Here is a 26,901-nt window from a genome sequence, read left to right on the forward strand (position 1 = left end):
GTTTGAAAAATGTAATGGATTTTGCATTGTGTATATCTGTCAAATAAGTGGAAAAGACTAGTTTTGGGTTCCTGGTCACTGGGGGGTACCAAACATTGGGGAATACTTATGTTTAATGAAGGTTTCTAAATATTTGGCATTCAGCCTGAAATGGGTACTGGGTTGGGCACACAGTACAAACTCAGGAATGTATCCTTCATCACCAATCTAACCCTGGATTTGGTTGGCATAATGGCATTTAGAAAGTAAGGGCCACTGCTAAAGTGACCCTTTAAGCCCCCCGAGTGATTCTTTGGCTTACCTCCACAGGAGAGACATTTGGGTGTGCCAAGATGTCTCTTAGCATTGAGCTGTGTGCCTTCTTTGGGAGGGATGTGGTGGAAGGAAGATGGGATAAAAGGGTGCAGTTTTATCTTAATTACTTAATTTTGTGTTTGATTCTTCATTTGCAAAGAGGAATGTATAACTTGTATTATGTATACCCATTTATGACCAAAAAAGTTTGTAGGATCTTGATTGTGCCTTAATTTTGTGACTTAGTGTACAAATGGACACTTGGCTTCCTGCATGATGGCTAGGGTTATGATGGGATTGTGGTCAGAACTTCATGCTGTTAGGGTAGTGATTCTTTTTTACACTTCCCAGTGTTCTTCATGGGTATGGTCAATGATATTTCCCTTTATTCTTCTATCCTTAGTGGAGATAGTGGACCCAGTAGATATCTATCTCAACCTCCTTCGGACCATCTTTGACTTTAATGCCATCAAGAGTTTGCTGACAGGGCCTGGCCAACTGAAGATCCGAGTTGACGCGATGCATGGAGGTAAATTCCTGGTCTTCTCCCATTTGGTGAATGAGAAATATTAAGGAGACCTCTACCCATGCTGGGTTTCTGAGATTATGAGGAAGATTGGATTCATAGATATTCACACAACATGTGTATGTTCAGATATTTGGAATGTTCTGGAAAACCTCACAGTTTTAACTTCTCTCTCTCTTTTTTCTTACTTAGTTTTTTAAAAATATATATATACCATTTTTAATTGAAGTGTAGTTGACACATATTGTTAGAATAGTTTCAGGTGAATGACATAGTGATTTGACAGTTCTATATGTTATGCTCTGCTCACCACACATGTAGCTACCATCTGTCACCATGCAATGCTATTACAATACAATAGACTATATTCCTTATGCTGCACCTTTCATCTGCATGATTTATTCATTCCATAACTGGAAGTCTGGATCTCACACTCCTCTTCTTGCATTTTGTGCAACCTCTCCCCAGTTCCCTGTCCTGGTAACTTCTCTCTTTCGAAGCAAATTAAGATAGTGGTGAAAAAATGAGTCGGAGACTATGTCTATTCACGTGTGGAATGGATAGTTAATTGTAGTCATTTAAAAAAAATCTATTTTTAAAAAATATTTATTTGAGAGAGAAAGAGAGAGCATAGGTGGAGGGGAGAAACAGAGGGAGAGGGAGAGGGAAAAACAGACTTCCCACTGAGCAGGGAACCTGACATGGGGCTTGATCCTAGGACCCTGAGATAATGACCTGAGCCAAAGGCAGATGCTTAACCGACTGAGCCACCCAGGTGCCCCCGCAAAATCTATTTTGATCACTGTACACACATATAGTTTAAGCAGTCAAGTAGTTCAACGTTTATTTGAAAAAAATCTAAGCCCACCTCCCCACCAACTCTCTTTCACCCTCTCCATTCACTAAATCCAAGCACAATTCCCTCAACTAATTATATCATCATTTTGGTGAGATCAGTATCCAGTGTCTCCATTATTAGAACACTGCTGAGCCATGTAAAATACTGTAGTAATATTTTCTCACAGCACAACTCTTTTATTTCCTTTGTCTTGTTTTCTCATTGCATAGTTTTTGTTAGATGTATTTACCACTACTAACCCCCATCCTCTCCCAGAGTCTAAATCTTCTCATCTCATGCTCCTGATTTGCTCTGCTCTGCACGGATTCCTTTCTGAGTTGCTCTTATCCTTATCATCATTCTAGTTATTCTCTTTTGTGTTGGCTCTCCTTATATCTGGATCCTTTGTCTTGCATTTTTGTGATTTACTCCTGCCTCTTGGAGGAACCCATTCTCCAGAAGCTCTGAAAGAAAAGTGATGGGAAGTAAATGTGTTGAGGCATTGCATACCTGGAAATGCCTTTCTTATTTCCTTCTCTTAATTGATATTGCCTGGATATAGAACTCTACAATGGATACTATTTCCTTTCAGAAGTTTCAGGGCATTGCTGCATTGCCTTATAGCCATCACATTGAACTTGGGAAATCTGATGCTATTGTGATTTTTAATTGATGATATGAAATCTTTTCTTTTTCTTTTCAGGAGGCTTTTCAGGCCTTTGGCTTATCATCAGTGTTCCTACGTTTTGCAATGTTGAGTCTTGATGTGGGACTATTTTCCTCTATTGTGCTGGGTTCCTGGCGGATCCTCTTAATCTGGAAACTTGAGTCCTTTAATTCTGGGAAATAGCTTCTTGAGTGATTTCCTCTATTATTTCTTTACTTTCTTTCTTTCCAGAATGGTTATTTTTAAGTATTGAACCTACTGGACTAATTCTTTAGTTATCTGATTCTCCTCTGCCCCTACCACCGATGTTCTTTTTCTTTGTTTTGTGCTCTGTTCTGGGAGGTTTCCTCAACTTTATCTCCAAGTCCTTCCATTATGTTTTTCAGTTCCATATTGTATTTCTAAACTGAACCAGGAAGAAATAGAAAACATGAACAGACCCATAACCAGCAAGGAAACTGTAGCAGTAATCAAAAATCTCCCAAAAAAACAAGAGTCTGGGGCTGGACCGTGTCCCAGAGGTATTCTACCAAACATTTAAAGAAGAATTAATACCTATACTTCTGAAGCTGTTTCAAAAAATAGAAATGGAAAGAAAACTGCCAAAGTCATCCTATGAGGCCAGTATTACCTTGATCCCAAAACCAGACCAAGACCTTGCCAAAAAGAATTAAAGATCAGTGTCTCTGATGAACATGGATGTCAATTTCTCACCAAGATACTACCAGTAGGATCCAACAGTACATTAAAAGAATTATTCACCACGACCAAGTAGGATTTATTCCTTGGTTGCAAGGGTGGTTCAGTATCCACAAATTAATCAATGTGTTACACTACATTAATTAAAGAAAGATCCAGGACCATATGATCTTCTCTATTGATGCAGAAAAAACATTTGACAAAGTACATCATCTTTTCTTAATTAAAACTCTTCACTGTGTAGGGATAGAAGGAACATACCTCAACATCATAAAAGCCATATGTGAAAACCCCACAGCAAGTATCGTTCTCAATGGGGAAAAACTGAGAGCTTTTCCCCTAAGGTCAGGAATATGGCAGGGATGTCCACTCTCACCACTGTTGTTCAACATAATATTAGAAGTCCTAGGTTCAACAATCAGACAACGAAAAGAAATAAAAGATATCTGAATCAACAAAGAAGTAAGCTTTCACTCTTTACAGATGATATGATAGTCTACGTAGAAAATACGAAAGACTGCACCCCAAATTGCTCGAACTCATAAAGGAAGTCAGCAGTGTGACAGGATATAAAATCAATGCACAGAAATAAGTAGCATTTCTATACACTAACAATGAGACAGAAGAAAGAGAAATGAAGGAATCAATCCCATTTACAATTGCACCAAAAACCATAGGATATCTAGGAATGAACCTAACCAAGAAGGCAAAGGATCTATACTCTGAAAACTAGAGAACACTCATGAAAGAAGTTGAGGAAGACAAAAATGAAAAAACGTTTCATGCTCATGGATTGGAAGAACAAATATTGTTTAAATGCCTATGGGGAACCTGGGTGGCTCAGTGGGTTAAGCCTCTGCCTTTGGCTCAGGTCATGATCTCAGGGTCCTGGGATCGAGCCCTGCATCAGGCTCTCTGCTCAGCAGGTAGCCTGCTTCCCCCTCTCTGCCTAGATAAATAAAATCTTTTAAAAAAATGTCTATGCTACCTACAGCAATTTATATATTCAGTGTAATCCCTATCAAAATACCATCAACATTTTTCACAAAGCTGGAACAAATAATCCTAAAATTTGTATGGAACCAGAAAAGATCCTGAATGGCCAAAGGAATGTTGAAAAAGAAAACCAAAGCTAGGGGCACCTGGGTGGCTCAGTAGGTTAAGCCTCTGCCTTCAGCTCAGGTCATGATCTCAGGGTCCTGAGATCAAACCCCACATTGGGCTCTCTGTTCAGTGGGGAGCCTGCTTCCCCCCACCCCTCGCCTACTTCTCTGCCTGCTTGTGATCTCTGTCAAATAAATAAATAAAAACTTAAAAAAAAAAAGAAAGAGAGGAAAACCAAAGCTAGTGGCATAACAATGAAAGACTTAAAGCTCTATTACAAAGCTGTAATCATTGAGATAGTATGGTACTGGCACAAAAACAGACCAGTGCAACAGAATAGAGAACCCAGAAGCAGACCCTCAACGCTGTGGTCATCTAGTCTTTGACAAAGCAGGAAAGAATGTCAAATGGAAATTTGTCTCTTCCACAAATGGTGTTGGGAAAATCAGACAGCCACATGAAGAATGACTCTGGACCATTTTCGTGCACCCTACACAAAAATAGACTCAAAATGAATGAAAGACCCCAATGGGAGACAGGAATTTGTCAAAATCCTAGAGAAGAGCAAAGGCAGCAGTCTTTCTGACCTGCTAAACATGTCTCTAAACACAAGGAAAACAAAGGCAAAAATGAACTATTGGATTTCATCAAGATAAAAAGCTTTTGCCCAGCGAAGAAAACAGTCAACAAAACCAAGAGACAACTTACAGAATGGGAGAAGATACTTGTAAATGTCTAACCAGATAAAGGGCTAGTATCCAAAATCTAGAAAGAACTTAACAAACTCAACAGGCAGAGTACAGATAAATCCAATCAAGAAATGGGCAGAAGACACAAACAGACATTTCTCCAAAGAAGATATACAAATGGCCAACAGACACATGAAAAAAATGCACCACATCACTTGGTATCAGGGAACTACAAATCAGAACCACAATGAGACAATATCTCAAACTGGTCAGAATGGCTAAAATTAATAAGCCAGGAAATGACAGATGATGACAAGGATGCAGAGAAGAGGGAACCTTCTCTCACTGTTGGTGGAAATATTAGCTGGTGCAGCCACTCTGGAAAACATCATGGATGTTCCCCAAAAAATTGAAAATAGAGCTATCCTATGACCCAGCACACTACTGGGTGTTTACCCCAATGATACAAATGTAGTGATTCAGAGGGATACTTGCACCCCAAAGTTTATAGCAGCAATGTCTACAGTAGCCAAATTGTGGGAAAAGCTCTTATGTCCATCAACAGATGAGTAAGTAAAAGAGATGTGGTATATATACACAATGGAATATTACTCAGCCATCAAAAAAGAAATCTTGCCATTTGCAATAATGTGGTTGGAACTAGAGGGTTTATGCTAAGTGAAATAAGTTACTCAGAGAAAGACAATTATGTGACTTCATTCATATGTGGAATTTAAGAAAGAAAACAGGAGCATAGCAGAAGGGAAGGAAAAATAAAGCAAGATAAAAACAGAGAGGGAGGAAAACCATAAGAAACTGTTAATCATAAACAAACTGAGGGCTGCTGAGGGGACAGTGGGTGGTGGGATAGAGTAACTGGGTGATGGACATTAAGAGAGCAGAGGATGTAATGAGCACTGGGTGTTATATATAAGACTGATGAATCACTGAACTCTACCTCTGAAACTAATAATATACACTGTATGTTAATTAATTGAATTTAAATTCAAACAAAGTAATAAAAAAAGATTAAGTGCTATAATACATTACATTTGTAATATAAATCCAAATAAATTTGTGTTTGTAAATACAAATTGTATTTGGCCACCAGTTTTTCAAAAACAACATTAAATCTTATAAATTATATGCAATATATGGCCTTTGGTGTCCAGATAAATACTTAAGCAATTACCATCAAATACAGAGCCTATCAGAATTTTCTACTTGCTATTTGCTTTATCATTTGTATTTTTTCTGATTTTTAAAATTAATTATTTTTATTAACATGTAATGTATTTTTTGCCGCAGAGGGTACAGGTTTGTGAATCATCAGGCTTACACACTTCACAGCACTCACCATAGCACATACCCTCCCCAATGTCAATAACCCAGTCACCCTCTCCACCCCCACCCCCACCAACCCTCTGTTTTATAAGTTAAGAGTCTCTTATGGTTTATCTCCCTCCCGGTCCCATCTTGTTTCATTTTTTCCTTCCCTACCCCACAAACCCCCCACTCTGCCTCTCCAATTGCCTTTCTCTGATTGACTTACTTTGCTCAGCATAATACCCTTTAGTTCCTTCCACATCATTGCAAATGGCAAGATCTGATTTCTTTTGATGGCTCCATAGTATTCCACTATATATATATATATATATATATATATATATATATATATATATATACATACACACACACACACACACACACACACACACACACCACATCTTTATCTATTCATCTGTTGATGGACATCTAGGTTCTTTCCATAGTTTGGCTATTGTGGACACTGCTGCTATAAACATTTGGGTGCACGTGCCCCTTCGGATCACTACATTTGTATGTTTGGGGTAAATACCTATTAGTACGATTGCTGGGTCGTAGGGTAGCTCTATTTTCAGCCTTCTGAGGAACCTCCATGGTGTTTTCCAGCGTGACTGCACCAGCTTGCATTCCAACCAGCAGTGTAGGAGGGTTCCCCCTTCTCCATATCCTCTCCGACATCTGTCATTTCCTGACTTGTTAACTTTAGCCATTCTGACTGATGTGAGGTGGTATCTTATTGTGGTTTCGATTTGTATTTCCCTGATGCCAAGTGATCTTGAGCACTTTTTCACATGTCTGTTGGCCATTTGTATGTCTTCTTTGCAGAAATGTCTGTTCATGTCCTTTGCCCATTTCTTGATTACATTATTTGTTCTTTGGGTGTTGAGTTTGTTAAGTTCTTTCTAGATTTTGGATACTAGCCCTTTATCTGATATGTCATTTGCAAATATCTTCTCCCATTCTACTGTTCATTGTCTTTTGGTTTTTTTGACTGTTTCCTTTGCTGTGCAAAAGGTTTTGATCTTGATGAAGTCCCAATAGTTCATTTTTGTCCTTGCTTCCCTTACCTTTGGCGATGCTTCTAGGAAGAAGTTGCTGTGGCTGAGGTTGAAGAGGTTGCTGCCTGTGTTCTCCTCAAGGATTTTGATGGATTCCTGTCTCACATTGAGGTCGTTCATCCATATGGAGTCTATTTTTGTGTGTGGTATAAGGAAATGGTCCAGTTTCATTCTTCTGCATGTGGCTGTCCAGTTTTCCCAACACCATTTGTTGAAGAGACTGTCTTTTTTCCATTGGACATTCTTTCCTGCTTTGTTGAAAATTAATTAACCATAGAGTTGAGGGTCTATTTCTGGGCTCTCTATTCTGTTCCACTGATCTATGTGTTTGTTTTTGTGCCAGTACCATACTGTCTTGATGATGACAGCTTAGTAATAGAGCTTGAAGTCTGGAATTGTGATGCCACCAACTTTGGCTTTCTTTTTCAACATTCTTCTGGCTATTTGGGGTCTTTTCTGGTTCCATATAAATTTTAGGATTCTTTGTACCATTTCTTTGAAAAAAAATAGATGGTAATTTAATAGGGATTGCATTAAACATATAGATTGCTTTAGGTAGCATAGACATTTTCACAATATTTGTCCTTCTAATCCATGAGCATGGAACGCTTTTCCATTTCATTGTGTCTTCCTCAATTTCCTTCAAGAGTACTTTATAGTTTTCTGAGTACAGATTCTTTGCCTCTTTGGTTAGGTTTATTCCTAGGTATCTTATGGTTTTGGGTGCATTTGTTAATGGCATCAACTCCTTAATTTCTCCTTCTTTTGTTTTTCTGTTGGTGTATAGAAATACAACTGATTTCTGTGCATTGATTTTATATCCTGACATTTTACTGAATTCCTGTATGAGTTCTAGAAGTTTTGGAGTGGATTCTTTTGGGTTTTCCATATAAACTATCATATCATCTGCAAAGAGTGAGAGTTTGACTTCTTCTTTGCTGATTTGGAGGGCTTTTATTTCTTTTTGTTGTCTGATTGCTGAGGCTAGGACTTCTACTACTACTACTATTATGTTGAATAGCAGTGGTGACAGTGGACATCCCTGCTATGTTCCTGAGCTTAGGGGAAAAGTTTTTTCCCCATTGAGAATGATATTTGCTCTGCGTTTTTCATAGATGGTTTTGATGATATTAAGTTAGGTACCCTTTATCCCTACACTTTGAAGAGTTTTGATGAAGAAAGGATGCTGTACATTGTCAAATGCTTTTTTAAGCATCTATTGAGAGTATCGTATGGTTCTTGTTCTTTCTTTTATTAATGTATTGTATCACATTGATTGCTTTGTGGATGTTGAACCAACCTTGCAGCCCAGGAATAAATCCCACTTATTCGTGGTGAATAATCCTTCTAATGTTCTGTTGAATCCTATTGGGTAGTATTTTGGTGAGAATTTTTGCATCTGTTTTCATCAAGGATACTAGCCTGTAATTCTCCTTTTTGGTGAGGTCTTTGTCTGGTTTTGGGATCAAACTCATAAAAGGAGTTTGGAAGTTTTCCTTCCATTTCTATTTTTTGGAACAGTTTCAGGAGAATAGGTATTAATTCTTTTTTAAATGTTTGGTAGAATTCCCCTGGGAAGCTGTCTGGCTCTGGGCTCTCATTTGTTGGGAGATTTTTGATGACTGCTTCAATGTCCTTACTGGTTATGGGTCTGTTCAGGTTTTCTATGTCTTTCTGGTTCAGTTTTGATAGTTTATATGTCTCTAGGAATGCATCCATTTCTTCCAGATTGTCAAATTTGCTGGTGTATTGTTGCTCGTAATATGTTCTTATAATTGTTTGTATTTCTTTGGTGTTTGTTGTGATCTCTCCTCTTTCATTCATGATTTTATTTATTTGGGTCCTTTCTCTTTTCTTTTTGATAAGTCTGGCCAGGGGTTTATCAATCTTATTAATTCTTTCAAAGAACCAGCTCCTAGTTTCGTTGATTTGTTCTATTGTTTTTTTTGGCTTCTATTTCATTGATTTCTGCTCTGATCTTTATTATTTCTCTTCTCTTGCTGGGTTTAGGCTTTCTTTGTTGTTCTTTCTCCAGCTCCTTTAGGTGTAGGGTTAGGTTGTGTATTTGAGACCTTTCTTGTTTCTTGAGAAAGGCTTGTATCGCTATGTATTTTCCTCTCAGGACTGCCTTTGCTGTGTCCCACAGATTTTCAACCGTTGTGTTTTCATTATCATTTGTTTCCATGAATTTTTTCAATTCTTCTTTAATTTCCTGGTTGACCCTTTCATTCTTTAGAAGGATGCTCTTTAGTCTCCATGTATTTGGGTTCTTTCCAAATTTCCTCTTGTGATTGAGTTCTAGCTTCAGAGCACTGTGGTCTGAAAATATGCAGGGAATGATCCCAATCTTTTGGTACCAGTTGAGACCTGATTTGTGACCCCTACAGGATGTGATCTATTCTGGAGAATGTTCCATGTGCTCCAGAGAAGAATGTGTATTCTGTTGCTTTGAGATGAAAAGTTCTGAATATATCTGTGATGTCCATCTGGTCCAGTGTGTCATTTAAGGCCTTTATTTCCTTGTTGATCTTTTGCTTGGATGATCTGTCCATTTCAGTGAGGAGGTTGTTAAAGACCCCTACTATTATTGTATTATTGTTGATGTGTTTCTTAGATTTTGTTATTTATTGGTTTATATAGTTGGCTGCTCCCATGTTAGGGGCATAGATATTTAAAATTGTTAGATCTTCTTTTTGGATAGCCCTTTAAATATGATATAGTGTCCTTCCTCATCTCTTATTGTAGTCTTTGGCTTAAAATCTAATTGATCTGATATAAGGATTGCCACCCCACATTTCTTTTGATGTCCATTAGCATGGCAAATTGTTTTCCACCCCCTCACTTTAAATCTGGAGGTGTCTTTGGGTCTAAAATGAGTTTCTTGTAGACAGCATGTTGACGGGTTTTGGTTTTTTATCCATTCTGATATTGTGTGTATTTGATCGGGGTCATTTAGCCCATTTACATTCAGGGTAACTATTAAAAGATATGAATTTAGTGCCATTGTATTGCTTGTAAAGCGACTGTTACTCTATATTGTTTCTGTTCCTTTCCAGTCTACTACTTTTAGGCTCTCTCTTTGCTTAGAGGACCCCTTTCAATATTTCCTGTAGGGCTGATTTGGTGTTTGCAAATTCTTTTAATTTTTGTTTGTCCTGGAGCTTTTTTTTTTTTTTTAAGATTTTATTTATTTATTTATTTATTTGATACAGAGTGAGAGAGATCGTAAGTGGGCAGAGAGGCAGGCAGAGAGAGAGGGGGAAGAAGGCTCCCTGCTGAGCAGAGAGCCCGATGTGGGGCTTGATCCCAAGACCTTGATCATGACTTGAGCCGAAGGCAGAGGACTTAACCCACTGAGGCACCCAGGCACCCCTGTCCTGGATGATTTTTATCTCTCCTCTTATTTTCAATGATAGCCTAGCTGGATATAGTATTCTTGGCTGCATATTTTTCTAGCTTAGTGCTTTGAATATACCATGCCAGTTCTTTCTGGCCTGCCAGGTCTCTGTGGATAAGTCTGCTGCCAATCTAATATTTCTACCACTGTATGTTACAGATTTCTTGTCCTGAGCTGCTTTCAGGATTTTGTCTTTGTCACTAAAACTTGTAAATTTTACTATTAGATGACAGGGTATGGACCTATTCTTATTGATTTTGAGGGGGGTTCTCTATGCCTCCTGGAGTTTGATGCTTGTTTCCTTTGCCATATTAGGGACATTCTCTACTATAATTAACTCTAATATACCTTCTGTCCCTCTGTCTCTTTCTTCTTCTTCTGGAATCCCAACTATTCTAATAGTGTTTCATCTTATGCTGTCATTTATCTCTCAAATTCTTCCCTTGTGGTCCAGCAGTAGTGTGTCTTTCTTTTGCTCAGCTTCTGTATTCTCCATCATTTGGTCTTCTATATCACTATTTCTCTCTTCTGCCTCATTTATCCTAGCAGTAAGAGCCTCCAGTTTTGATTGCACCTCTTTAATAACTTTTTTATTTCAACTAGGTTAGATTTTAGTTCTTTTATTTCTCCAGAAAGGGATTTTATTTCTCCAGAAAGGGATTTTATTTCTCCAGAAGGGGTTTCTCTAATATCTTCCATGCCTTTTTCGAGCACAGCTAGCACCTTGAGAATCGTCATTCTGAACTCTAGTTCTGACATATTACCAATGTCTGTGTTGATTAGGTCTCTAGCCTTCGATACTGCCTCTTGTTCTTTTTTTTTGTGGTGAGTTTTTCCACCTTGTCATTTTATCCAGATAAGAATATATGAATGAGAGAAAATACTAAAAGTGTGGCAAGGACCCCAGAAAAATGTATGCTAACCAAATCAGAAGAGATCCAAAACCGGGGGAAGAAGAAAGGGGGAAAAAAGAAAGAAAAAAAAATTATACATATATATTAGATTGGTGAATAGAACAGAGCCATTCACTTGATTTTGGGTGTATTTTGGTCTTAGAAGAATCTATCTCCCAAAATTTTAATGGAAGAAAAACTTGTATATATAGAAAAAGAAGGGTAAACACGATGATTGTAAAGATGAAAATTAAAAAAAAAATTAAAATAACTATTGTTAAGATGGTTGGAAAAAGAAAAAAAAAAGTGGAGGGAATGTGCTCAGGCTGGAGACTAGAACAAAGCCATGTGCTAGACTAGAGTATATTTTGATCTATTAGAAGAAATTGTATCCCACAATTTTTTAGAAACACACACACACACACACACATATATATATACACACACACACACAAAATAAGGTTAAATACAACGAAGTGATAAAATATGACTATAACAATGAAGTTTTAAAAAAACTTTTTTAAGGAAAGGTATTGTTAAGATAAACTAGTTAAAAATGTTAAAAGAGGAACGAGGAAACATTAAGAAAATAGAATAAGAAAAAAATAAAATTAAATAAATTTAACTTTGCAAGAGTAAAGGATCATGGGTAAAAAGTCACGAATTCTATGTGTCACTTTCCCCTAGCTCTGGAGTTCCGCACTTCTCATTGATCAGTAAACTTGGTCTTCTCAGGATGTTCTTGTTGATCTTCTGGGGGAGGGGCCTGTTGCAGTGATTCTCAAATGTCTTTGTCTGAAGTGGAATTGCACTGCCCTTGCCAGGGGCTGGGCTAAGTAATCTGCTCAGGTTCATGCTCGGGAGCTTTTGTTCCCTGAACGCTTTCTATAGAGCTTTGGAGGACAGGAATGAAAATGGCGACCTCCCAATCTCCAGCTCAGAGGAGCCAAGAGCTCGGGACTGCACTCCTCAGTGCACCCTTGGAGAAAAGCAGTCAGGCCCTCCCATCTGCCTGGTCTCAGGCTGCACTCTAAGCTGACCTGGCCTGTGACCGAGTGTTTCTCTCTTGTGCTTGGCCCCATTTGGAGTCTTCAAACCCAGCAGATTCCTCTTGTACTGCTCCTCCCGGAGCAGAAAGGTGAGTCTCCCTGGATATGCCACTTGTGGGGTCCTTGCTTGAAGAACAATTGCTTAACTGTGCCTTGGATCATGGTTTAAGGTAACTCCAAGCTGAAAGCCCTCTCCTCAACTTCGTCTGTGCAGTCGGCTTCCCTGCTTGATACCTGGGAGCTCTGCCATACTCAGACACCCCCAATCTTTCTGTGACCCTACTGGACCTGAGACCACACTGTCCCCTTGAGGACTCCACCCCCACTTAGCCTCTGGAGCGATGTCCCTCAGTGTAGCAGACTTCTAATTGTTCTGATTTTATGCTCCGCTGCTCTATCACTTGCCGGAAGCTGGTCCTTTCCCCTGCGGTCTCTCTTCCCGTTGCTTCGGATTTACTTCTCCGCATGTCCTACCTTTCAGAAAGTGGTTGATTTTCTGTTCTTAGAATTGCTGCTCTTCTTCTCTTTGAGCTCCTATTGAGTTTGTAGGTGTTTGGAATGGTTTGATTCCTATCTAGCTGAACTCCTGGGATCTGATGTCATTTCAGTCTGCCACTACTCTGCCATCTTGCCTCTCTCCTATCATTTGTATTTTATTTCAAGGATATAATTAATTGTAAGATTGTTTTCTATGGGTGTCTCAATTGGTCAAGCATTTGACTTGGGCTCAGGTCATAGTCCCAGGGTTCATCAGGGAAATTGATTCTCCTTCTGCCCTTCCCCTGGCTTTCTCTCCCTCTCTCTCACCTACTCTCAAATAAATACATAAAATCTTTAAAAAGAAAGATTTTTTTAATAGGCCTTTATATTTTTAAATATTTATAAATATAAATATAAATATTTATAAATATTTAATATCCTATAATTATGATAATTGTATTATATAATTTAAAAGTTGACTTAAAAAATGTTACTGATCTATATTTAAGAGTTTTCTTCTCCCTGTATGGTTTCTGTTTCTTCTAAGTTGCTCTTTATTCCTTTTGTTTTGATCTCATGTTAATTGCCCTTTTCAAAAGTTTAGTGATCCTTGGATGCCTGGCACATTTAAGAATGAGGCACCAAAATTTTGTTGGGATATCTGAACCCATGTGTGGAGCTCATCCTCCATGGGCTTTATTTTGACGTCATCTGTTGGCTTGTTTTGTTCTTTCTTATTGGGCTGATCATATTCCCCAGAAAGGGATTTTTAGGTTCTTCCTCTAGCATTAACTGGCCTTGAGGGAAGACAGTTTCTCTTTCTAAATGTTTTGAGCAGTATATCTGGTTTTGAGCCTCATTGCCTCGCTTGTTCTATATGTCCACCTCTGAATCACTTATCTGGCTGAGCGATAGAGGACATTGACTGGGCAGACCTTAACTTATAAGAACTAAGATGGGGAAAGGATTTATTCCCCATAGGAAACCCCAAATATTGTAACTAGAGAAAGGGGAAATAAATGCTGGACACGCAAAGTCAAAAGATGTTCACAATTTGAGGGTTGGGTTAGTGGAAATTAATTAGAAAAAAATGTTTTATATATATTTCAGCTAAAAGGATTACATGCATTCCCCAAATGTGCTCTATATATTCTACCTCAGGCTCCATTCCCTTGTTCATAATGTCCTTTCCATTTGGATGGCATCCCTATCCCCCATCTCTATCAATTTTTTAAAAAAGATTTTATTTATTTATTTATTTGACAGAGAGAGAGAGAGAGATAGCAAGTAGGCAGAGAAGCAGGCAGAGGAGGGGGGGAAGCAGGCCTCCCCGCTGAGCAGAGAGCCTGATGTGGGGACTCGATCCCAGGACCCTGGGATCATGACCTGAGTCGAAGGAAGAGGGTTAACCCACTGAGACACCCAGGCGCCCTATCAATTTTATATTCTTTCTTCAAGTCTCTCCAGAAATGCTACCTCCTTCTTGAAACTTTTACCTGTGGTTGTTTCTTCTTGAAAGCCATCAGATCTAATTATTTCATAAATATCCATTGCGTAGCACCAGTCTTATTTCTGTAATCACTCACCTGTAGATTTAACTCATCCCTCTACTGGATTTGGAGCCCAGTAATTTAGAAACTGTGTGATTTGCATTGCTTGAATATGATGTTTCTATTCTTAAGATAGGAATTCCATGTTAGGTGCTCCATAAATATATGTTCAACTGGAAAATACCATTCCTTAGCATTTATTGTGTAAAATATGCTTAGTTTTACATGCTTCCATTGTTTACATTGTCTAATTATATTCTTGGCAGAGTTAAAATGATTGTAGACTCAGGGAACATTGCTAGAGCCTTTAGTGCTTTGGCATATATTTAACCAAATTTTTTAATACATAAAAAGCAACACACATTGGATCATTATTAAGTAGTTGGTTTCTTTCTGGCAACATATTAGAAAGGTTTTGGAGAAAAATTTTATATAACTGACTATTGAATACATCTATATGCCCAACACAGCAACTGGAACATGGTGGGTACTCAGTGAGTAGTAGTTGAAGTAAGTATCACTCTGTGTTGTGTCTTAACAAAGCCTGTAGAACTTTTTTCCTGTGCTGTTAAGTGGCCTTTCTTGTTCTAAACAGAACCGAACATTTTTGGAGGTTTCTGCCAAGATCTCATGTTGCCGCATATCTCTTTTTAGTCATGGGACCCTATGTGAGAAAAGTCCTGTGTGATGAGCTGGGAGCTCCAGCCAATTCTGCAATAAACTGTGTTCCCTTGGAAGATTTTGGAGGTCAGCCTCCTGACCCAAACTTGACGTATGCAACAACGCTTCTGGAAGCTATGAAAGGAGGAGAATATGGATTTGGAGCTGCATTTGATGCTGATGGGGTAAGTAAGAAACTTTTCTGCCTGCTGACCCTTTTACGAGATAATAAGCCAAGCATTGGAAGCCAGAGAATTCATGGGGCTGGCTGATATATATGGGGCATTCGAACCCTAACTGGCTCTGCATCTGCTCTTCTTTTTAATGGCTCTTCCGTATTGCAGTTAAACAGCTTTTACTTTTCGTAGTTCCAGGGTAGCATTATGTTATAAAAAAGTTATTACTTTTAAAAATATTCATGCAATAAATCTTTATTTATGGTTGGTTTAGTTAAAACCACCACATTAAGAAACTAGGTATTTCAGCAATAATTCTTGTTCTCCGTTATATTTGGGGGAGAGTATGGGATGAGTATATGAAGGCTATTGACGCTTGAGGTAGTCATCCGCATTCCAACAGGTGGGACACATTCCAAACTGTGTCATGGTCCTGGGCCCTACAATATTCAGGAATTTACAAGAAGGTTTCTCATGCTCTCCTTGGCTTCATTCAAGTTGTTTTAGGTTGTTTAAATATAGGATGGTAGTAGAGTAGCTTGTGATGATTATGGGAACGGGGAGCTAGCAGCAGATGACTCTCTCTGATCTTTGTCACCCGTTCCTTCTGGCAGGACCGTTATATGATCCTGGGCCGAAATGGCTTCTTCGTGAGCCCTTCTGACTCACTGGCCATCATTGCTGCCAACCTCTCTTGCATTCCGTATTTCCGTCAGATGGGGGTTCGAGGGTTTGGAAGGAGTATGCCCACCAGCATGGCCCTGGACAGGTAAGCAAGGATGTCACCTTGGAGAACTTCATGGTAGGCTTCTGATGTCAGTGTCGCCTTTGTTGTTAGCTGTCACTCATTCTCTCCTGCTCTGGTGGCAACTGTGGGAAGTATGGGAACTTAGAAACATGTATAGTGCCGGGGAGGGGCATGAAGAATTAGGTGGCCTGAACTCGATTCTTGGTTTTACCACTTCTTAGCTGTGAGAACTTCAGGGACATGTGATTGCTGTGCCTTTTTTTTTTTTTTTTTTGCCAGTCTTTTTTATTTTAGCAATTCTAGTGAGTGCAAAATATTATTTCCTTTTTTAAAAATTGAAGTATAAAATTGAAATATCAGTGTTATATTACTTTCAGGTGTATAATATGATTCAACAATTCTATACATTACTCAGTGCCCGTCATGACGAATGGCCTCTTGGTCCCTTTCACCTCTTTCACCCTTCCCCCTGCTACTTCCCCTTTGGTATCTGTCAGTCTGTTCTCTGTTCTTAGGAGTATGGTTTTTTTGTTTGTTCTTTTTTTTGGTTTTGTTTCTTAAATTCCACATTCGAGTGAAATCATATGGTATTTGTTTTTCTTTGATTTACTTATTTCACTTAACATTATATTTAATAGCTGAGTAATATTCCATTTTATATGTATACCATTTCTTCTTTATCCATTCATGTATGGATGGATACTTGGCTTGCTTCCATATCTTTGCTCTTGTAAATAAACTGTAGTAAACATTGAGGTGTATATATCTTTTCAAATTAGTATTTTCATTTCCTTTGAATAAACACACAGTAGTAGAATTACTGGATCATGTATTAATTGTATTTTTAATATTTTGAGGGCCTTTCATACTTTTTCCACAGTGGCTGTATCAATTTCCATTCCCACCAACAGCGCATGAGGGTTCATTTTTTTTTTAAAGATTTTATTTATTTGACAGATAGAGATTGCAAGTAGGCAGAGAGGCAGGCAGAGAGAGAGGAGGAAGCAGGCTCCCCGCTGAGCAGAGAGCCTGATGTGGGGCTCGATCCCAGAACCCCGAGATCATGCCCGGAGCCGAAGGCAGAGGCTTTAACCCACTGAGCCACCCAGGCGCCCCACGAGGGTTCATTTTTCTCCACATCCTTACCAACACTTGTTATTTCTCGTCTATTTTATCCCAGCCATTCTGAGAGGGATGAGGTGGTATTTCACGTGGTTTTGATTTGCGTTTCCCTGATAATGAGTGAAGTTGAGCATCTTTTTATGTGTGTGTTGCCATCTGGATGTCTTCTTTGGAAAAATGTCTATTCAGATCCTCTGCCCACTTTTAATTAGATAATTTGTGAGTTGAATAAGTATTTTATATATTTTAAATATTAATCCCTCATTGAATATATCATTTGTAAATATCTGCTCCCATTTAGTAGGTTGTCTTTTTGTTTTGTCAGTGGTTTCCTTCACTCTGTAAGAGCTTTTTTTTTTTTTTTTTTTCTGTTATTTCTCCCTCCTGAGGAGACATATCTAGGAAAATGTTTCTGTGGCTGACATCCAAGAAATTACTGCCTATGTTTTCTTCTAGGATTTTTATGGTTTCAGGTCTCACATTTAGGTTTTTAATTCATTTTGAGCTTATTTTTGTGCAATGTGTAAGAAACTAGTCCGATTCCATTCTTTTCATGGAATTGTCCAATTTTTCCAACACCATTTATTGAAGAGACTGTCTTTTTTCCATTATATATTCTTGCCTTTTTTCTCATAAATTGAGTATATGAGCATGGATTTATTTCTGAGCTCTTTATTATTCAATTCTGTTGATCTATATGTCTATTTTTGTGTAAGTACCCTGTACTTATTGATTTTGATTTACTAATTCTGTGCCAGGCTCTGCTGTAAGCCCATTCCATAAACTCGGTAGTCATCATAACTACCCTGTGAGGTGGCCCATTTTACCGATGAAGGAACTGAGGTACAGGGAAGTTCAATAACTTAGTCAAGATCAGGGCCTAACGAGGGTGGAACTGGGATTCTAACTACGCCATTCTAGCTCCACAGTGCATGGTCCAGCTCCACAGTGCATTAGAGAGACGGGGAGAGAGAGAGAGAGATCAAGGGTAGGGGCAGAGGGTGAAGGAGAGAGAGAATCTTAAACAGGCTCCACGGTCAGTATGGAGTCCAACACAGGGCTCAATCTCAAGACCCTGAGTTCATGACCTGAGAGCTGAAATCAAGAGTCAGATGCTTAACTCACGGAGCCACCCAAACACCCGCAGAGTGCATGGTCTTAATGACCCTGCAATATTACATCGCACAGTGGTGGGACTGTAAGATCCATAGGAACCCAGAGAGGGGACAAGGGGCCTCCGAGGAAGCTGCTGGGCTTACTCTGAGTTTCAGGGTCTGACGTGACAACCTTGGCTGCGCAGGCCTGCAGGCGACAGCTCCCCAGATGAGCCTACATTGGTTACGCCGTCCAAACTCAAGTCCTCCCTTGGGCTTCCTGTTGCCCTCGGTCCCATCCTCAGAAGCGAGGAGATGAGGCTAGACTCATGAAGATGAGGAGAGGGACCCACAGCACAGTCTCCCCCTGCACACTTACCCCGACACCCGCCAGGAAGTGGAGCCTCAGTGGGAAGAATGAGAGGGCCGGATGAGGGATCCATCCCTCTTCTCCCCTGCCTGTGAGGTAGTGGGCTGACCACCGGCCAGGCCTTCTTCTGGGGGCAGGGCACAAATGAGGCTCTTCAAGCAGTGGAGCTGGGTGTGGGCTCCAGAGCCATTCTGCTCCAGGCCTCAGGAGAGAAGACAAATGAGAAGCAATACGCTGTCCAGGCAGGAACCGGAGAAGATGGGGCAGATGCTCCAGGCAGCCAGAATAGAGGGTGTGCCTTTGTCTGTTGCCCCCCGAGAACCTCTGCTCTCAGCCAACAAATGAGGAGTCCTAACTAGCACTGCTGGGCTCCCCAGGCCTGCTCCCCAACCTTGGCTTTTGGAACTCGAGGTGTTGCTCTTCTAGGCATGTGGTTTCCACTTCCCACCTCACATAGACTTAATTGGTCTAGATTTTTTTCTTTTAACCCACTGAGCCACCCAGGCGTCCCATAGATTTTTTTCTTTTAAATGGGAGTTATCATATGGTTTCACTTATATGTGGAACATAAGGAATAGCATGGAGGACATTAGGAGAAGGAAGAGAAAAGTGAAGGGGGGAAATCAGAGGGGGAGACGAACCATGAGAAACTGTGGATTCTGGGAAACAAACTGAGGGTTGCAGAGGTGAGGGGTTGGGGGGATGGGTTAATCCAGTGATGGGTATTAAGGAAGGCATGGATTCCACAGAGCACTGGGTGTTACATGCAAACAATGAATCATTGAACTCTACATCAAAAACTAATGATGTAGTGTTTGGTGACTAATATAATAAAAATAAAGTTGAGAATTTGATTAAAAAATCATAACCATAAAAAATAAATGGGAACTTGGTCTTTCTCCTGAAGATTCTCAGGGACTAAGTCTGAAACTGGAGTTCCATTTCAACCTTCTGACCATTTTTTTTTTAACAAGGAGAGCCCATCCCTTGGCATGTTTACACTCAAATTCACCTGTAATCAGCTTGACCTTCATCCCCTTTTGCTGATCTGACTCTCCCTACAGTGTGAGTGGCATTTGGGTGTTGACCCTTGCTGGGTTAAACGGATGATGTGGAAATGCTCTAATCATTGTGTGGTTCCGTATCCCTCAGAGAAACCAGTCCAACCATGCTTATATCCTGGGCATCCTTGTATACCTTGACTCTGAGAGCTGTCAGTATGTCAAGACCCTGGGTGTCAGCAGCTTGTTGAGCAGCAGATCTTTTAGAAGAAGGAAACCAAAAGCACCATCCAATGGGGTGGGGTGGAAAGGCAACTCCTGAACCCCAATCCGAGTCTCCTTGAGTCTTTGGTATCTATTCCTAGCAGTGGCTGGCTGTTTGTGATTCCATTTTGATGAGGATGAGGGGAAAAGCCCTTTGGGTAGGCTCCATTCAAAAAGATACTGTGGGGGTGCCTGGGTGGCTCAGTGGGTTAAAGCCTCTGCCTTCGGCTCAGGTCATGATCCCAAGGTCCTGGATCCGGTTCTCTCCTCAGCAGGGTGCCTGCTTCCTCCTCTCTCTCTGTCTGCCTCTCTGCCTACTTGTAATCTCTGTCTGTCAAATAAATAAATAAAATCTTAAAAAATAAAAAAAAGATACTGCGGTTTTTAAAACAAAGTCCCCAGTACACCTTTATATCCTGCAAGTCTTCTGCTAAGTGAGGCTTGTGCACTTTGAAATCTTCTTTCCTTTTGGTTTAGATTTGCATCATAATAACTGGTGATGTTGAGCTTATTTTCATATGCTTATTATCCATTTGTGCATCTTTTTTGTTATGTATTTGTTCATAATGCATTTGCTCAATTAAAAAATTAAGTTGTTTATCTTTTGTTATTGATTTATAGAAGTTCATTATATATTCCGGATAGTGTCTTTTATTAGATATATGTATTACAAGTATTTTCTCCCTGCCCATTGCTTGTCTTTTCGTATTGTTAGTAGAAGTTTTTGATGAGCAGAAGTTTTACATTTTGATGAAGTTAGTTCATTAATATTTTCCTGTATAGTTAGTATATACTGTTTGTCCTCTGTGAGAAATTTCTGCTTGGACAAAAGTCAGAAAGATGTTTTCCCTATGTTTTCTTCTAAGTTTGTTGTAGTTTTAATTTTCACATTTCAGTTTATGATGATTTTGAATTAATTTTTGTGTGTGTTCATCGAAAATAATTTTCTTTCTTCTTGGTGCTTTTGTTAAAGATAAGTTGACCGTTTCTGTTTGGGCCTATTTTAGAATTCTCTTTTTTCTCTCATTGATCTTTACACCTGTTCTTAGGCCGAGATTATGCTTGATTATTAAACTTTTAAATAAGTATTGAATCAAGTGAATTCCCCAAGTGTTTTTTTCTTCTTGGTCAAATTAAAAAAAATGATACATCTTAGCTTTTTTGTATTTCTATATACATTTTATTTTATTTATTTATTTTTAAAATTTTATTTATTTATTTGACAGACAGAGATCACAAGTAGGCAGAGAGGCATGGGGAGAGAGAGAGAGAGGAGGAAGCAGGCTCTCTGCTGAGCAGAGAACCTGATGTGGGGCTCGATCCCAGGACCCTGAGATCATGACCCGAGCTGAAGGCAGAGGCTTTAAGCCACTGAGCCACCCAGGCGCCCCTCTATATACATTTTAGAATCAACTTGTCAAGGACTAACAATTGTTACAATTTTGATTGGGATTGGATAAATCTATAGAATAATTTGGGGAGAATTGCATTTTAGTAATATTGAGATCTCCAGTTCACAAATGTGTTTTATCTCTTCATTTTAGTTTTTTTTACTTTCTCTTATATATTTTGTAGTTTAATTTCTCTTACGTATGCTTTGTGGCTTACTGTAGCGGTCTCACACAACTTTTGTTAAATTTATCTCTGAGTATCTATGTTTCTGAGGCTATTATAAGTGGAATAGTTTTGGGGCACCTGGGTGGCTCAGTGGGTTAAAGCCTGTGCCTTCTGCTCAGGTCATGATCCCAGGTTCCTGGGATCGAGCCCCGCATCGGGTTCTCTGCTCAGCGGGGAGCCTGCTTCCTCCTCTCTGCCTGCCTCTCTGCCTACTTGTGATCTCCATCTGTCAAATAAATAAATAAAATCTTTAATAAAAATAAGTGGAATAGTTTTACAAATTTAATTTTCCAGTTGTTTGCTCCTAGCAATTAGAAATGCAATTGATTTTTATAACTTGACTTTGGATTCTTCTACTGGGAAGAATATTTTGGATGCCCCCCCAACTTCAGTTCTCTCCCTCAGGGGATATTGATAGAAGCTCATGATATAATCCAACCTCAGTGCCTAGCAGTACCAAAGAGGACGGTGTAATATTCCACACTTGTTTTCCATTTGCCTTTGCTTATATCCTTCCATTAAAAAAGCAAAAAAAAAAAGGTTTAGTAAAACAGTGGAGAAGAAGGCAAAAATGGAACCATCTTTAGTCACTGAGGACTCAGGGTCATATAGGATCCTGATTGCTATGTAGGTTACTTAATATTATGGAAGCATATTTAATAATAACACCGTTCATTTACACAGAATTTTATAATTTAGAAAGATCTTGTGTGCATTTGATTTCACTTGATCTTTGCATGAATTTAGCAGGTAATTGGGGAGGAATGACTCTCACCATCTTAAAGATGTTGAGCCATGTATCAGAGAGGTTAAGTGACTAGTACAAGGTTGCACAGCTAATCAGAAAGTGACCCAGGATTTGAAACTGGGTCCTCTAGTGTACAATTGCATCTGCATAGTAACTACCACTGCGTGAAGATGGTCCCTGAGAAACTAGTTGAGAAGATTGCCCAGCAATCCTGGGGCGCAGCCAGCAACTTCCCAAACCCTGGCCAGGGGAGGCAGGTTTCACTCTGACAACAAAAACCATTTGTCCTCTTTTCTCCCTGACGTTTCCCGTTTCACTTTGTCTCCTCCCTCCCAATAAAACTCTGTTTCAGTCGGAAACCAGAGGCCTTGCTCAGAAATTTCACAAAGGGCCTGTTCTGATATGTAAGTAACCATTTAAAAGGATTATTCATGCTTGCTGGTTGGGCTCCAGAAGCCTCTGGGGCTCTGACATGGTGATTTGCTGTGGGTATTTGATCTATCTGTTGCGTAGCTCCCAGGTGGATTCTCATGATGGACGCTTTATGAGCTTCTTTCTTAGGTAAAATAAATACAGCTTCAAAATCTTATCTTGATCATGGTTTACCTTGCAGGTGATTATCATTTTTTTTAAATGAATAAAATCATTGAAATGTGACCAAAAGTGCCAGAACCCAGGATGACAATTGAGTAGTCGAGACACATTAAATGGTGCCCTTGCCTAAATTTTGGGATTCTAGAATTTGGATTGCGGGGGGGTGGTGGGGACCTGCACCCTTGAAACTGATGAATTATTCAGGCCAAATTTCATTGTTCCCAGATAATCATTGTTCCCTGAGGGGAGACTTATAGTGTCTTTAATTTTTGCTCTTACAGTGTCACTGAAACAAGGACTCCATTTTCCCCAGAATAATGCAGTTTCAGCCTTGAAAAGGGCATTCTTTTGGAACTTTGTCATTCTGAATGTGTCTTATTTGTAGTTGCAGATGAATCTGTGTTGCTGAAATTGTTTTGGTTCAAATGATTTGAGAAGGAAAGCGCATTCAAAGTGTATCTGTGGCCCGAGGTCTGTCTCCACCCCATGCAGAAGTATTAAATAATCCTCTGTGTCATCATCCTTCAATAATATTTACAAAGAGCCCATCTGTGCTTGGGAGTGTGCCGAGCGCTGTGCAGAACAAGGCAAACACACACAGACTTGAGCCCTTCTCATTAGAGATACTCAAGCCTCACGCAACGCTAGCAGCATCCTCGAGCACACTGCAAGTGATCCAGATCTGAAAAGTATGTTTTGATGGAAGGGAGGCCACGTCAGGCCCACCACCCACAAGTCTGGTGGTGAAGGGAATTGATCCTTTTCTACCTTCTGTTGACTATCTGTGCCACCCCTGTTCACCATTTACTCACTCAAGAATAATACTTATTAAGGTCCTTTTGTGTCCTAGACATGGTCCCTTGCCGTGGGGGAACTTATAGTCTGATGGAGAAGACAAATAATAAGAAGTAAAGAGAAAATAGAGATACACATTTTAACACGTGCTCAGAGGAAATGAACTTGGAGCAGTAAATTGTCAGATGTGGAACAGGATCCTTAGATGGGACAGGCAGGCGAGGACTTCCCGAGGAAGTTATGGGTAGGACCAAAGATCAGAAACATGCAGCTAGACCCAGCGAGGATGCTGGGATTAGAAGTAGCCCATGATATGTGTGAAAATGCTTGTTTTTCAGAATATAGTCTATAGCAATCTGTTGCCAATCCCCAGTCTGAAATATGTACTGTAGCTTTATGCTGAATATATGCAGCGGGGTGTTGGAATCCAGACAGTGTTAATGCTGTAAGTATGCAAGTATCTACTGATGTACAGTGACCTTGGTTTTTCTGGCATCCTTTGGATCTGTGCTCTTTTGTCTCTAAGATCAGTCATGATGTTACCAGAGTAGTGAGAGAGATAGTGATCTGAGCTAATATCCAATTACTTAGTCTCCCGTACATTGTTTCTGATACAGAATGATGGGAATTCTTTTACTTCAGCAGACAAATATGTTCAAGTGGACCCTGTATAAAAATAAAAGAAAAAAAGAGGAAAAAAGCCCTTTATCATAGGAGTTATTCCCCTGAAAGTCTCTATAGCTGATTTAGTCAGGGTCAAGGCAGAAAAGAGATGGTGCCCTGAAAAGGGGTTTACTAAAGAGAGTTTAATAATAGTAACTTAATAACTTAATACAGAAGTATGGATGAAATTAAGGAAAGCAAAAATAAGAAGAGTTGAAGAGGTACCCCAGGACACAGAATAGTAGAAAGTTGTTAGTTCCTCCAGGACTGAAGGGTCAAGTTAGGAAGGGCTTAGGGTAACCATAGCCTAGTAGGGTCTGGAGTGGTGGGAGGTGGCCTGCCAGACAGGAATGGAACTCATCAGGGAGGAATAAATACCCCAACTCTCCTCTTTTCTCACCCTCCAATCTCCAGCTGATGCCTCCTCTTGATCAAACCCACCTGGAAGTAGGAGTGCGATCCGTGATGTTTAGACTCCAAAGGAAGAGAGTAGGGCAGAGATGGCCATGGAATGAAATGGGTCTTCCACTGGACAAATGATGAAAAAATTTGTTCAAGGATGAATATGGTTAACTCAACTCTATGCCTGAGGTCCAAAAAAGAGGGGAGAGGATGAGACTGGGAGTGAAGCAGATAGGGATTACTACAAGGATTGGCCAGTGTATTGGTTATTCTGGTTATACTTTCTTTGCCCCCTTCTATTCAACAGTCCAATTCCCTACTGCTGTTTAAATTTTCTTTTTTTTTTTTTAAGATTTTATTTATTTATTTGTCAGAGAGAGAGAGGGAGAGAGAGCAAGCACAGGCAGACAGAGTGGCAGGCAGAGGCAGAGGGAGAAGCAGGCTCCCTAATGAGCAAGGAGCCCGATGCGGGACTCGATTCCAGGACGCTGGGATCATGACCTGAGCCGAAGGCAGCTGCTTAACCAACTGAGCCGCCCAGGCGTCCCTGTTTAAATTTTCATATCTCATATTACTAATGAGGTTGAGCATTTCTTCACATACTTAAGGGATTTGGGGGTTTCCTTTTTATTAATTTCTTGTTCCTGTCCTTTGCTCACTTTTATATTTTGGGTTCTTTTTTTTTATGGGCTTATTGGAGATCATTACATATTTTATATATTGGAGTCTTGTCAATTTTAAGCACTTCTAATTTTCACTTTTTTTCTTGACACAAAATTTTACCGCTAAGCTCTATATCCAGATTGCTGTCAATACACAACTCTGTGTGGACAACTCAAATTTAATATGTACAAATAGCAACTTTTCCAATTTTCCCAGAAAATTGCTCTGTGTTTTTATATATGCTATCTGAGTGAATCACCTGTCACCCATATTATAAACCTTAGCATAATCCTAGACTTCTACTTTTTCCTTATTCCTAAGGTACTGTTAATCACTGAGCTGTCAAAAAGGCTACTTAAATGTTTCCTGAACCATTCTTTATTCCCCAACCCTACTTTTACTTTCCTAGTTCAGGTTCTCATAATCTTTTGCTTGAACTATTGGAATAGGCAATTAACCCATCTCCCTGCCTCCAGACCACCTCTTTTTCATTCATGTTCTAGACTACCCCATGCAGAAAGCCGTACTTTTCACTTCTTTGCTTAAAATCTGTTGATATTGTCACATAACTCCACATTGAGATCTCATGTCCAGATTCTAAAGCATGCATAATTTTCTGATTAGGAACATCTCTCCTCCAGCCTACATTTTTTACCCTGCCCCCTAGATGTGTTGTGCTGAGAGGCACCAAATTCAATGGCCTCTTAAGCTGCTGTGCCTTGGAACAAGCTGCTGTTGTTCCTTAAAATGTGTTCCCTTTGCCCCACCCATCCCATGGTTGTCTTTCCTTATTTTTCAGGCTTGAGTCAAGCATCACCTTCTTAGTAAGTCCTCCTTTGGTGTTTTATTCTCTCCAGCCCATAGCACTGTATGGAACTGTTTCTTCGTAGATCACTTTATCATAAATGTCACATTGAAAATACACATTGCCTGTTTTTTAATGTCCAGTGAGTCCCATGAAGGGCAGAGTTTTTAACCAGTGCCTGGCACAGAGTAGTTCTCAATAAACACTTCTTAAATGAATGAGTTTTTTTTTCCCGTTTGGATACCTTTTGTTTGGAAGAAAAAAATAACTAGAACTCCACAGATCTAAATACAGAATTCTCAAAGTTAAGTACTGTGAACTACCAGCATACTCCTTTTGACTTTTGTACAAAGTAGACTTGTTTACGCTATCAACTGTTGGTTCGAGAAGGTGTATCTGAATGATAGGAAGAAAATAAATGATACATAATTACACAGTCTTCTTTGACTATGATAAAACTGTGCCTGATTTATGGTTTTCATTTACATTTAGGTAAATTTATAGTTTAAGTCAGATTTTTAGTAATGATATAGGGTATTGATTACAACTTTATCAAGATGAGATAAGAGGAAGCAACCACATAAAGTTATTTCCTATTCAATAATTAAA

General features: G+C 39.5%; 1 protein-coding gene across 1 annotated transcript in view; it reads left to right on the forward strand.

Moving 5' to 3' along the window:
- PGM5 (phosphoglucomutase 5) overlaps window positions 1-26,901 on the forward strand; it is a 214,184-nt gene that overhangs the window by 25,840 nt on the left and 161,443 nt on the right. The window contains exons 4-6 of the mRNA XM_047700288.1: window positions 698-823; window positions 15,225-15,415; window positions 16,021-16,175. Coding sequence (XP_047556244.1) covers window positions 698-823; window positions 15,225-15,415; window positions 16,021-16,175 — 472 coding nt within the window. The remainder of the gene's footprint in view (window positions 1-697; window positions 824-15,224; window positions 15,416-16,020; window positions 16,176-26,901) is intronic.

The sequence above is a fragment of the Lutra lutra genome, chromosome 13, assembly GCF_902655055.1.
Source record: "Lutra lutra chromosome 13, mLutLut1.2, whole genome shotgun sequence".
Classification (NCBI taxonomy): Eukaryota; Metazoa; Chordata; class Mammalia; order Carnivora; family Mustelidae; genus Lutra; species Lutra lutra.